We start from the raw sequence: 14305 nt of genomic DNA, 5'->3' as shown, positions 1-14305 counted from the left end.
TTTTTTGCCACTCTTGAGAAGCCTGTGTTCTCTCCTGAACAAGTATTTCTATCATTCTTTCCCTTCCCATCTTTCTAGATAAGTTTTATTCAGTAAAAACGACTGTGTTTCACATTAAAAAAAAAAAAAAAAAAAAAAAAAGCATTCAGCAGGCAGAGCAATAGGTAGGGCTTTTGTCTTGCATGTGGCCAACCTAGATTCAATCGCCAGCATCCCATATGGTCCCAAGCCTGCCAGTAGTAATTGCTGAGCACAAAGGCAGGAGAAATCCCTGAGCACCACCACCTGCATTAAAAAAATAATAAAGCGGGCCCGGAGAGATAGCACAGCGGCGTTTGCCTTGCAAGCAGCCGATCCAGGACCAAAGGTGGTTGTTTCGAATCCCGGTGTCCCATATAGGTCCCGTCCCCCCCCCCCCCCCCCCGTGCCTGCCAGGAGCTATTTCTGAGCAGACAGCCAGGAGTAACCCCTGAGCAATGCCAGGTGTGGCCCAAAAACCAAAAAAAAAAAAAAAAAAAAAAAAAAAAAATAATAATAATAATAATAATAATAAAGCATTCTGCAACCTATCTTCCACTTTTTCTTTTTAATACAGCATAAGGGTAAGTATTTGTTCTAATGTTATAACTCTTCCTCCACGTAATAACTTGTTGGAAAACCCTGTAACAAACTCCATCTTACCCACAAAGTTCCTTTATGAGTTTGCAGAAACTGGGATCTCCTTATGAGTTCCAGAGCTGCTGTAATGGACACAGATATTTGAAATGAGTAACAGAAAAGCTTGGCAGCACTGACCAATCTCTGCTAACAAGCATCATCAGTGATGTCAACAAAGCTGCCTTGTGTTTCAGATATGCTACAACACAATCGCAAGAGTCATCCTAGGAAAGGGAGCAGAGGGGGAAGAGTGACTGATCTTTCTTTTCAAAAAGGCTTTTTATTAAATACAATGCTATATTAATAAGCAATCATATCACACAAACTATAGAATGTACACTCAATAATGGAGTTCTCACTGAGATTTAAAACCTAATGATTTAAGATATATTTGAGAAAATTTTTTATATTTTCATAAAACTTTATTTTCAAAAGTACCTCAGAGATGAGACAATATTCATAAAATATATGAATATATATTCAAATATATAAGTTCATACATATGACTATATGGACATACATATGAACATATAGAAATGTGTATTATATAACATATATGTAACATTCACACACGTGTGTGTGTCTCTATATATATATATTTGTTGATTTGGAGCCACTCTCAGCAGTGCTCAAAGATTATCCCTGGCTCTATACTCAGGATAACATCTGGTAGGACTCGGGGGGGGCTATTATGGGGTGTTGGGGATAGAATCTAGGTTAGTCACATGCAATGCAAGCCTATCCGTTGTACTAACTCTCTGGTCCCTACAAAGGCATTTAAATAAATTAAAATCTACTTGGCTTCCAAAGTTCTAAGGATATTTTTATCTTCCTCTCACCCTGTTCTTCTTCTCTTTGTTGTTACTGTTGTTGCCGTGGCTGCAATGTTGGGACTGCTAAAAAATGCTGGAATTCAGACTTGGAAGTATGAAGTGGCATTGGGCACTGAACTCACGATCTCATGTTTGTGCTCAGGGGTTTTAAAACTGAATTATATCACTAAGCCCCATATATTATTATATAAATATAAATTCTAATAAAAAACTTAACACATATTTCTTATGTAGATTTGTCATTTGGAAGAATACCTCAAGGAATACTATATGTGTATAAGGTGAGTGTGGGTGGGGAGAAGAGGTATACCAGGGATCAAATCCAGTACATATGCAACATTCTCTCACTACTGAATCAAACCCTCGGACTTGCCATGTTTTGGTAACTTAAAATTAAGATTTGTAAAGTAAGAGCAGAACTTCCATAAGACCCAGAAATTCTACTTCTTGTCATCTATTCACACACATACACATACACACAAACTAATTTGAGAAGATACATACCTATATTCATTGCAGTATTAAATACAATTATAGAATGTGTAAACAATTCAGCTAGCCATTGATAGAAGATATAGGGATGAAGAAATTGTAGTATAGATAGTGGACTACTATGCAGCTATAAGAAAAGTAAAAGTCTTGCAGTTTGTTTCAACCTTGATGGAAGAGGGGGACATTGTGCTAACTAAGCAAAGTAAGTTATCTCCTATTCCTACAAATACTGTATAATCTCACTCATTTGTGGTGTATAGAGTAACAAAATAAGGCTATATAAGTAAATAATGACAAACTCTTGTTCTTGGATTACTTAACTGAGATTACCAGAAAGTGAAAGAAGTATCCCACTGAGAAGTGATATAAGGACAGCTGTGGAGAGTCTTGGAACTTCAGTGGTGGTGACAGTGCAATAAACTTTGTATCTCAAAACAATAAACTTTAACACTATTGTATGTGACCTATACTACAACAAAAATTTAACTAAAAATAAATAAGTAAACACAAAGGCTAGCCAAGAAATTTTATTAATTTTTAATATATTTTCTATGCTTAAAATATTCAACTTTAAAATCATCTTAGCTTACTATAGTATAAAGCATTTGCCTTTCATGCAGAAAGATGGTGGTTCGAATCCTGGCACCCCATATGGTCCCCTGTGCCTGCCATGGGCGATTTCTGAGCATATAGCCAGGAGTGGCTCCTGAGCGCTGCCGGGTGTGGCCCAAATCACCCCCCCCCCAAAATGCATTCTGTGTTAGTACACAACTGAGTGACTTTGAGAAGTTCGATTAAAATCTGGGAGCAACAGTTCATCACAATCCCTACCCCACTCCTAATACCATTAAGGTTACAAAGTCATCCTATTCTATTTTATTGCTGACATTAATCAGAAAAATTTAATTGCTTATTAAGGGTCCCTTTAAATACCTAAATAAGATTGCAATATATGAAATATATGCCAAATTCTTTTCTATAAAAATGTTTTCTTTAAATAAAAAGTGTATTAAAAGTTATCTCATAGAATACCAAGCATCTACTTTTCTTGGTTTTCTTCTTGTGAATTTTAAGTACCTTAAACATTTTTTTTGTAAATTTTAAGTACCTTAAACATTTTCCTTAATCATAGGAAGAAATGAGGGCCTTAACTTTAAAAACCTGTACCTACTATACAACAAAGGCATCGGATAAGCCCTAGAGAAAATGGGCTGAGCAGGAAGCAGCGACTGTGGCCATGGTGTTCCCAGAGGGGCGGGGGTGAGTGTTGTCCTGAATTGATCCTGCAGCTGAGAGTTGAGAATATTGGAAAGCAGCAGCAGGGCTGGAAACTGTGGAAAGTGGCACAGACCCATCAGCAAAGCTGAGCTCTGGTTGCAGACATCAGAGCTAAGGGGAGGAGCAGAGTCTGAAACTAGAGGACACCTATTAAGCCATACCAATAGCTACACTACTAGGCTGCTAACAATAGTGTGGGGCCAGGAGCCCAAGTTGCCTTTGCTAGGAGAATGAATGCCATCCTTACTCACCCCTAAAGGCCAAACTCTGAGCAGTAAGATTTTGAGCAGTCAGGTGGCCCAGGCCCATTTGCCCAAGGACACAGACATTACCACTGAGGGAAGTCACAAAGAGAAGAACAACTAGTACTGGCATGGAAGTGGGAAGAAAGCAACTCTCTTTCATTGACGGTGTCCAGCCTTTTTGGAAAACAGTATGTACATTCATCCAAAAAATGGAAATTGAACTCCCACATGATCCAGCAATACTACTTCTAGGACATACCCTACAGACACAAAAATGCAATATGCAAATGCTCTCTGCCCTCATATGTTCATAGCAGCACTATTTAAAATAGCCAGAACTGGAAACAACCCCAAATGTCTGAGAACAGATAAATGACTAAAAAAAAAAAAAATCAAATACCACATAGCTATTAGGAAAGATAAATCCATGAAATTTGCTTATGCACAAATGAATATGGAGAGTATTATGCTCAGTGAAATAAGCTAGAGGGAGAGGGATAGCCAAAGAATAATCTCACTCACATATAGGATATGAGAAAACTAACATCAAAGTTAAAAAAAACAACAACTAGGTCTTTCCATGTAGATACTTCTTTACTTATGCATCACTATACAGAAAATCTTGGGGCTGAGCGACAGCACAATGGGCAGTGCACTTGCCTTGCACGTGGTCAACCTGGGTTCGATCCTGGGCATCCCATATGGTGTCCCATGCCTGCCAGGAGTGATTACTGAGCATAGAGCCAGTAGTAACCCCTGAGCACAGCCAGGTGTGGACTCAAAAAACACAACAGTGGGGCTGGAGAGATAGCATGGAGGTAAGGCGTTTGCCTTTCATGCAGGAGGTCATCGGTTCAAATCCCGGCGTCCCATATGGTCCCCCGTGCCTGCCAGGAGCAATTTCTGAGCCTGGAGCCAGGAATAACCCCTGAGCACTGCCGGGTTTGACCCAAAAACCAAAAAAAAAAAAAAAAAAAAAAAAAAAAACCACAACAGAACAAACAAAAAACAGTAATCTTGGAGAATGCCATGTTTGTTTTCAGTAGGGTGACACTTCCCTACAATATCAATATTTGATAGCCCCAAACAAATATTGTCAGTGATTTTAAAGCTCTTATATTTGCAAATGAATACAAAATCCAACTTCTCTAGTGGCAAAAATAGTAGGTGCCTGTGGCATTCACAAGGTCCTGACTTTTTGAACACCAGTATTTCATGGTTCCCATATATCTCAGGGCCCTCCATGTTGTTGTAGTCCTGGGTCCCTGAGGGGCCTAGCGAGTGGGAGGAAGCTAGAATGTATCAGCCTAAGAGAGGTAACCCATAAAATAAAATGAATAGAGAAGGCACACTGTTCTTTCTCAAACTATCATTTAAAGCTAAATTTGTTTAGGCCACAAAAAAGTATAGAATTAAAGAAATAAGAAAATATATCCATGATTTAAAATTAGTATTTTAATCCCTCACATCACAACTTTGAATTATATGTCCTCAAACAAACAAACAAAAACCCATAAAACTGGTAAGACAAATTTAAACATTTCAAATTTAGTGAAATCATGACTATGACTGTAACTGTATAAATAAAATCAAATTCCCACTTAACTGAAATTATTGCAGCAGTCACTTATGACTGAACAGAATACAGAATATTTCTGGTATAGATCATTAAATTGAAGAGTATTCCTAATGCTTCAATTTTACAATGCAGATATTAGAAAAAAGGAAACAAAAGCAGAAAAGAACAATTTACCAACAACTATTAACCAGCTCTATGTGAAGACAATGCTGAAATCATCATACCAATTCTATTTTTCCCTCCAAAAAGTTTCTATTACATACTATTCACAGATATAGTGAATAGTATATAGATAGTATACAGACATACCTACAGAACTCTGAATTAGTCCAATTAATGTTTTTTTAAAGGTAAAGTCAATCCACTTTGCAAATAAAAATATCAGGAGATAAATACATGGTCATTATGTACTCACCTGATGCAGCAGACGTTTCAGTTTGAGTAACTGAGTTTTTACAGAAGTACAATCCTGGACCATGTGCCGAAGGGTCATCTCATCCAGAATCACAGTATTTTCAGGTACATCTAAAAACATCTTCTGAGTCTGAAAGAATGGGCTTCCTCCATAGCTTTCAAAATGACCCAAGGTAGAATCTCGATAGGGAGAGCCTCTGTAGGGACAGGAAAAGAAGTTAAAAAGAAGGGTTGGAGGGTATATATGATATATGATTTTCAGGAATAAAGATAATAAAATTGCTAAATATTACAAAATATTAAAATATAATTGTAAAAAAAAATCACACTAATTCTTCCTGTGTACACTGATTTTCTGCTCTTCAGTATCCCACTTTAAACTTCACAGATATTTTTAGTTTTGTAACTATGTACTCATATTAATTCCCATTATAGACATACCCTGGACTCTTGGAAGCTTTCTTGGAAGCTGCAGCAGACAATGAATACTTCTTTTCTTTCTGTACTACTCATTATGCACATCACATAATCCTCAATGTTAAATTACATTTAAAATCTATTTTAAACAAAAAATGTTAAACTTCTCTTTAGTTTCATGTAATAACAAACATCCTGAAGAAGAGGGGAGAAGTTGGAAAATTTTGCTATATGAACATGAAAAACAATGTTTAACTGGAATCCAGAGTAACAATAATTTTGAACACAAAATTCAGTTGATTTTAAGAGCTTATTATATTTTTGAAATTAATGTAAAATATGTTAAAGGGACTTTTCAAATGACTGTTATACTACTGGTTTAAAGCTAATTTCATTATGTATTACACTTATAAAAGCAACAAGGCATTAAAATCTAACCATGTTAAATCATTAGAAATATTTCTCTTTTTTCATTTATTTTTTTATATTTTAAAACATTTGTAATTTTTTTATTTATGAAGACAACAATTAGAAATATTTCTATAAAATGTTTCACTTTTAACAAAATATCCCAAACCTTTATATTATCATATATTCAAATATGAACTTGGTTTTCATAAGACTATTACTCTGTCAAGTACGTTCTCTGAAACACAGTTAATTTCAGACTTAATTTCTGTTTTAATAATTTTTCTTCTATAATATTAAGAAATTGTCTACTCAAGGGTAAGACTAATTCAGTCACACATAATTGTTTTATTTTTATTGGTTCAAATATAATCAAATTATTAAATTCCAAACACTGATCGATGAGTTGATCAGTTAGATTGACAATCTATATAGAGAAATAAATATTCAATTAAAAATTGATAAATATTAATACAAAGCATGGCCTGGTGGCAAACTAATGCAGAAAAGAGAGATACTATTAAAGTAAAAGTTAACATACTGAAAAAATTTTCCTGGGATGAGATAAAATATTAATATTTCAGTTTGACTGAAAAGAAAATCTACCACATTCTAGAAAAAATTAAAAAAATTAAAAGTAACAGCACAAAATTCAAGACATGTTTTTATGAAAACTTAAATATATTTTATAGGGTCCCAAATAGCCTAAAATCAAATTTATCAGTCAATACACCTGCCCTTTAATACTGACTTCTTTTTTTTTGTAATTTCTTTATAAGCACCATGATTGCAAACATGTTTGTAATTAGTTTTCAGCAATAAAATGCATACCCCTTTACCAATACAACCATTTTCCACGATCCCTTTCCCTCTTCCCCCATCCTGTCTATCTTCTAGACAGGCATCGTATTTCTCTCTGTCACTGTCAAGTTAGCTGTTAGTGTAGTTATTTCTCTAACTATACTTAGCACTCTTTGTGTTAAGTTTCATATTATGGACAGGTCCTTCCAGCCCTCGTTTCTATTGTTTCTGGGTAAAATGTTTATACTGTCTTCTATTTTTCTTAAATCCCACATATGAAACTATTCTGTGTTTATTTCTCTCCCTCAACGTAATAGTCTCCATATTCATCCATTAATGTATAAGCAAATTACATGACTTCAATTTTTCTAACAACTGCCTAATATTCCATTGTATAGATATACCAACTTGCAGTCTTGTTATTGCCAAGGCATGCTATAATTTCCTCAGCCTCTTTATTCTAGGTCAGCACGGATCCTGGTCTCCCCTTGTAAACTTGATCTGAAGAATAGTTCCTCTTCATCTGAAGTTAACTGGCATTGTCCCCAGGGAACTTTTCCATGGCTTCCCAAAGCAGGATTTGGTACATTTCCACACTAATCATTATAGCGCCCTCTACTGTGCCTCACTGTACGAGTTTGTGTGCAATCTGTGCCAAACTAAACTTCCAAGAAGAAAGGGACCACATGTTCTTTTCCTCTGTATCAGTTATTTGGTTTTTGTTTCTTTGTTTGTATTCATAAAATGAGCAAAAAGTAAAAATTTTATTTAATAGTCTGTCTTTAAGATTCTAAAATTCTTTAGTTATGCCATGAATAAAACTATTTTAGGATTATAATCTTAAAGTTGTCACTTTAGAAAGCTCTGATTAATAAGTAAATTGAAATTTTGTTTTATCATGGAGTAAAAGAAAGACTAGAGAGGCTATAAGGAGATTGGTCTTTAATTTCACAGCAGAATGAAAATTAGGTAAAATATATAAATAAATATATTTATATTTTATATTATATTTATATTACAGTATATTACAGTATATTTATATTACATTTATATTAGGTGACATAAATATGATTCAAAACTAATGCACTAAAAATATTTCAAAGGAAGAGTGAAAATGTCTTGATTACTAAGTGCAGAAACAAAGAGCTGGCCTCTAAAAAATTAAATTCATATATAAACAAACCAACCCTGGATTAGGTTTTGAGTTAAACTTCTGGCTGAAAGAACTATTTATTAAAATATTGAATATGTTTGATTCATAGTTTCTTTATAACTAATATTCTCTGGATCCTGTTAAATAAAAGACCTGTGCCATATTGCCAAATGTTGCATTTCAAGTCCTTCCACCATGACCTCCAACTTGCAGCCTCCCAGTACAGAAATACTCCTCCCTCCAGAAAGCCTATTTAATCTCAATAAAATAAATGGAAGAAACTTATACATCCCTTTGAATAAGAAAACAGAACAATATCTTTTCACTTTTATATTATTGCAGAGATTATTTAAATTCGTCTCAATTCTTTCAGTTATAAAGTAAGCCAGGCAAGTCACTTTATGCTTCATTTCCAATGTATAAGTGTGAATAACAACTTCAATAATCAATATTTGTCATATGTATTTATAAAGCCCCAACATAGTAATTATACATACTAAAACTCCTAATGTGAATCATGGACCTTTGTAATAATATCTCCATATTGATTCAACAACTATAACACACTATAATGTAAAATATCAATAGGAGAAACTACATGTAATATAGAAGTGAGACAATATATGAGATTTTTCTATATACCTGTTAGATATTTCTGTAACTTAGCATTAATCTTAAAATTATGTCTAAAGGATAGGGAAATAGTACAGTATTATATTTGACTTGCATACAGCAGACCCAGGTTCAATCTCTGAAACTCATATAATCCCAAGCATATATAGCATTGACTCCTGAGCACAGAGAAAAAAGTAAGCCTAAGCACAAGGTAAGAAGTAACTCCAGAAGTAACCGCTGCTTGTGGTCCCAAGACAAACCAACCAACAAACAAACAGATTATTTTTAAGTTTTACAAGTGCCTTATATATCTTAGATATTAATCTCTAATCATATGGGTATTAGAATAGTATCTCCCATTCTGTGGCAATCTTTGTATCCAAGTCACCATTTCCTCTGAGGTGCAGAAGCATCTTGGTTTAATGTAGTTCCATTTGTTTATCTTTGCTTCCACTTGCTTGATCAGTGGTATTTCATCCTTGAAGATGCCTTTAGCTTCAATGTCATAGAGAGTTCTGCCTACAGTTTCCTTTATAGTTTCAGGTCTGATATCAAGATCTTCAATCTGTTTTAGTTTTACTTCTATGCATGGCTTAAAAATAGGTCTGAGTTTACTTTCCTGCATGTAGCTAACCAGTTTTCCCAACAAGAGTCTTTTCTTGCTCCATTTCGTATTTCTTGCTCTTTATCAAAAAAAAAAACTGATCATATACCTGAACCTGTCTCAGGATATTCAAATCTATTCAATTTATCTGAGGGTCTGTCTTTATTTCAGTACGGTGCTTTTTTAATTATTACTACTTATGATACAGTTTGAAGTTGGGGAAAGTGATGCCTCCCATCTTCTTTTTCCCCAAGGATTGCTTTATCCATGGAGGTTTATTGTTCCATAGAAATTTCAGGAATGTTTGATCTTTTTTTTTTTAAATGTCATGGGTATCTTTATAGGGATTGCATTAAATATGTATGCTTTGGGAAGTATTACTGTTTTAATGATGACAATCCTTCCAATCCAATCCATGAGCAGGGGATGTTTGCATTTTCTCATTTCCTCTTTTATATTTTAGAAGTAAGTAGGATTTTATAGTTCTCTTTGTATAGGTCTTTAGTTAAGCTGATTCCAAGATACTTGATTTTCTAAGGTACAACTATGAGTGGAATTGTTTTCTGAACACCTTTTTTCTCTTTCATTGTTTATATATAAAAAGCCAGGGAATTGTGCATATTATGTAGCTGACCACTATACTAAAAAGAAAAAAAAATCTATTGTTCCTAGAAGCTGTAGTGTGGAGTCTAGGATTTTCTATAGTAACATGTCATACACAAATAGTGAGAGTTTGATATCTTCTTTTCCTATTTGGATGCCCTTGATATCTTTTCTTGCCTAATTGCTATGGCAAATACTTTCTGTGCTATAATGAACAGAAGTACTTTTATTGATCTTTGCTATTGGTTTTTTGGGTTTCAGCCCATCATAAAATGGGAGAAAGAGATAAATGAAAACTACCTCAAAGAAGAAATACAGATAGCTAAAAGGCATATGAAAAAATGTTCCACATCATCGGGGCTGGTAGCACAGCAGTAGGGCATTTGCCTTGCACGTAGCTGACCCAGGGCTGATGTGTATTCAATTCCTGGCTTCCTATATAGTCCCCTGAGCCAGGAGCGATTTCTGAGCACAGAGCCAGGAGTAAACCCTACGTACCGCTGAGTGTGGCCCAGAAAACAAACAAACAAAAAGCTCCAGATAAGGGCCCGGAGAGATAGCACAGTGGCATTTGCCTTGCAAGCAGCTGATCCAGGACCAAAGGTGGTTGGTTCAAATCCTGGTGTCCCATATGGTCCCCCGTGCCTGCCAGGAGCTATTTCTGAGCAGACATCCAGGAGTGACCCCTGAGCAATGCCGGGTGTGGCCCAAATACTGAAAGAAAAAAAAAAGCTCCAGATAAAAACAACAGTGAGGTATTATTTCACACCACAGAGATTGATGCACAGCAAAATGAACAAGAACCAATGCTAGTGCAGCTGCAGGGAGAAGTAGATTCTAATTAACTGCCAATGGGAATGTCAACTGTTCCAGCCTTTTTTGGAAAATAATATGGACATTCCTCAATAAACTTGAAATTGAGCTCCCATATGACCATATGGCCCAGCTGCAACTATACCCAAAAACCCTAGTACTGATGCTACAAATATACCCTAAGAACCCAAACACACAATGCAGAAAAAGCATCTGCACTTCTATATTTATTGTAGCTCCATTCACAAGAGTCAAAATCTGGAAATAATTCAAGTAGATACAGAAACTGTAAAGCATCTACACAATAGATTACTATGCAACTGTTTGGAAAAAGATAATCATAAAATTTGCTTATACATGAAATATAGAGTGTATTGTGCTGAAAGAAATGAGTCAGAAGTAGGAAGGTCCGTGGTTCGATCCCTGGTGTCCCATATGAACCCCAAGCCAGGAGCGATTTCTGAGCACATAGCCAGGAGTAACCCCTGAGCGTCACAGGGTGTGCCCCTCCCCATCAAAATAATACAAAAAGAAATAATAAATGTTAGTTAAGTATTTTAAGATTTGTGTTTCATCAAGTTTTCCCCCTACACTCGATCGTAATCACAGGCTCTGGGGGATAAGACTGTGTGGATAAGTAAATGGTTAATCTATTTTTATTCATTATGAATAAGTATATGTCAGCCCACTTATTGGGAAGTTCTTTCTGCACTAAATCATTAGATTAGCAATTCCTAACAACGTTGCATATTTCCTTCACCTTACTGAGAATAACCTATGTGAACTATCTATCCAGAGATCATGAGTACCTCAAAAATGCATGGTACAGGGCTGGAGCAATAGCACAGCAAGTTACACATTGGCCTTGCATGCGACCAACCCAGGTTTAATCTCCGGCATCCCATATGGTCCTCCCAGCTTGACACGAATGATTTCTCGAGCGCAGAACCAGGAGTAAGCCCTGAGCAATGCAGAATATGGCCCAAAACCAAAAACAATATATGGTACAGAAGAAAAGATGGCTGTTTTTGTAAGGGTTTTGGGTCATACTAGCAGTGCTCAGAGAACAAAATGTGAAATAGAACCTTTAGAGCCTCCTTTATGCAAAATATACATTCATACCTTTGAATTATCTCTCTAGCCAATTAAGTTTTTTAGAAATGGCTACAAGTTCTATTTTTGCATGTTTTGCAAAATCATAACGATATAGTTATATTAAATATTAAAAGCACTATGGAGACCACTATTGAAAAGAAACTCTCAGTTAACTCATTCATTTTCATATTCACTTGAAAAGTGACTACTTTTTGTGATATATTGATGCTCATGGATATAAATTCCAAAATAATCTGTCTCAGCTTTATCATCAGAAAGGATAGAGATAATTCCCTCTATAATGTTCATTCATTTGAACAATCGGATATACAGCCTCAATTTAACCTGAAAGAACAACCCTTTATCTTAAAATGTATAGACAACTTTTTTACTTTCAAGTCAGAAATCATACTTAGTAATTTTTCCAACCCAGCAAGTTATGAACTTGGAATACTTCTCTGATGTCATCTTTCTCATACTTAAGATTGTACTTTCCATTTGCAGGGATACTTATCTTTCTTGTTTTTGTTTTGTGGCTTTTGGGTCACACCCGGCAGTGCTCAGGGGTTATTCCTGGCTCCATGCTCAGAAATTGCTCCTGGCAGGCACGGGGGACCATATGGGACTCTGGGATTCGAACCGATGACCTTCTGCATGAAAGGCAAATGCCCCACCTCCATGCTATCTCTCCGGCCCCATACTTATCTTTCTATTATAAATAGAAATCTATTATAAATAGAAATATAAATAGAAATAGAAATTTCTATTATAAATAGAAATGCAATGTCTGCAGTTATACGGATTTTTCAGCTAAGTAGTAACATCCCTTATCTACCACTATCCTAAACAAAAGGTGCTGCTGCATGCTCCTGGAGTCCAATATGTGTCATTCATTCCATTGAGGAACCTTATCATCACTGCATTGAAAGAGTTCATTATAATTATCTATGTTCCTTTCTCCCCCTGAAGATTAGAGCACTTGGCAGCAGGAAATATCAATTGTCCACCTTTTTATGAAAAGAACAGGAATTTTCTACTTAAATGGTAATTTCAATGATTCCACCTAATATATCCTGTAACACTTTTTACTGTCCCAAAGTAATAATCTAAGTCGAACTCATTACAATACAGTTTTCAACAACTCTCACAAACTCGTGCCATCTTGAGAGTATGCTACCTGGTCCAACATATAGTATCTCAATATATACTGTTAAAAGGGCATGAATATTATCTGAGCGATTGAATTATTTAAAATATAAAAAGGATTTATATTTTATAGAATAGGCTTTTTAATTTTTCTTAAGTTAGTCTTAAATTAACCTTCATAAAACCAACCATCAAAAATGAGGAGGAAGCAAGCTCTTCATTATCATCATGAAAGTTATTTTTATGTTATATTCTTACCACACTGTTGCATTCTTTCTCATATGCCAAGATATGAGAAATAGCAAAAACAATGGGTAAGTATTCTCTGTATTCCTCTAGTCTTTATAAATTTTATCCTTGCATCAACTTATACAACATAATTAACCTTATTCAAACCTGATCATTTTATGACTCACTGCAGAACCATCTTTTCTCACTTGAGCTAGAATTCTTTTAATCTTACACTTAGGAACATAAGGAACAGGAAGACAAAATATTTATCATTATTCCTACTTTGGGAGGCTATCTGTGACCTATCCACAATACCACAAGTATTTTCTCCTATAAGTACTTATGTAAAGCAAACATTTTCAAGTTTCTGTCTCATAAACGCAAATAAATTCAGGAAAAAAGTATTGTGTATATTTTAAATCCTGCAGTGAATCAAGCTTTGTGTTTTGTTGTTATTGCAAGAAATTTTTGTTTTGTTTTGTTTTGTTTTGTTTTAGGCCACACCTGACAGCGTTTAATGCTTTACTCCTGTCTCTGTACTCAGGGGACCGACCACATTGGGGTTAGGAATCTAACCGAGGCTGATTGTTTGCAAGGCAAGTGATCTAGCCATTGTACTATCCTCTCAGACCCACCTCAAAGAATTTTAATGGCTCTTTAATGGCTCTTTTGTTTTCCCCTTACTTCATCTATTTTATTGTGTTGAAAATATGCTCCAATATGACCTCAAATCCTATTTGACTGACATAAGTGAAAACAAGCCAAAAAAAAGAAAGAGAGAGAGAGAATAACTACCACAGTGTGCCTGCTATAACTTAGTTATAGACACTTTAATTTCTGATTATTTAAGACTTAAGAGAAAAGTACCCTTCTCAACAATATTTTTACAGGTGGTAAGCTAACGCAGAAGAAAATTAAAAT

General features: G+C 35.2%; 1 protein-coding gene across 4 annotated transcripts in view; it reads right to left on the bottom strand.

The window, feature by feature from the left end:
• Positions 1-14305, bottom strand: part of CCSER2 (coiled-coil serine rich protein 2) — a 124402-nt gene that overhangs the window by 42385 nt on the left and 67712 nt on the right. For all 4 annotated transcript variants that reach the window (XM_049790645.1, XM_049790646.1, XM_049790647.1 and 1 more), the window contains one exon: positions 5500-5695. In XM_049790645.1, coding sequence (XP_049646602.1) covers positions 5500-5695 — 196 coding nt within the window. The remainder of the gene's footprint in view (positions 1-5499; positions 5696-14305) is intronic.

The sequence above is a fragment of the Suncus etruscus genome, chromosome 17, assembly GCF_024139225.1.
Source record: "Suncus etruscus isolate mSunEtr1 chromosome 17, mSunEtr1.pri.cur, whole genome shotgun sequence".
Classification (NCBI taxonomy): Eukaryota; Metazoa; Chordata; class Mammalia; order Eulipotyphla; family Soricidae; genus Suncus; species Suncus etruscus.
This window is presented reverse-complemented; position numbering and strand designations above follow the sequence as displayed.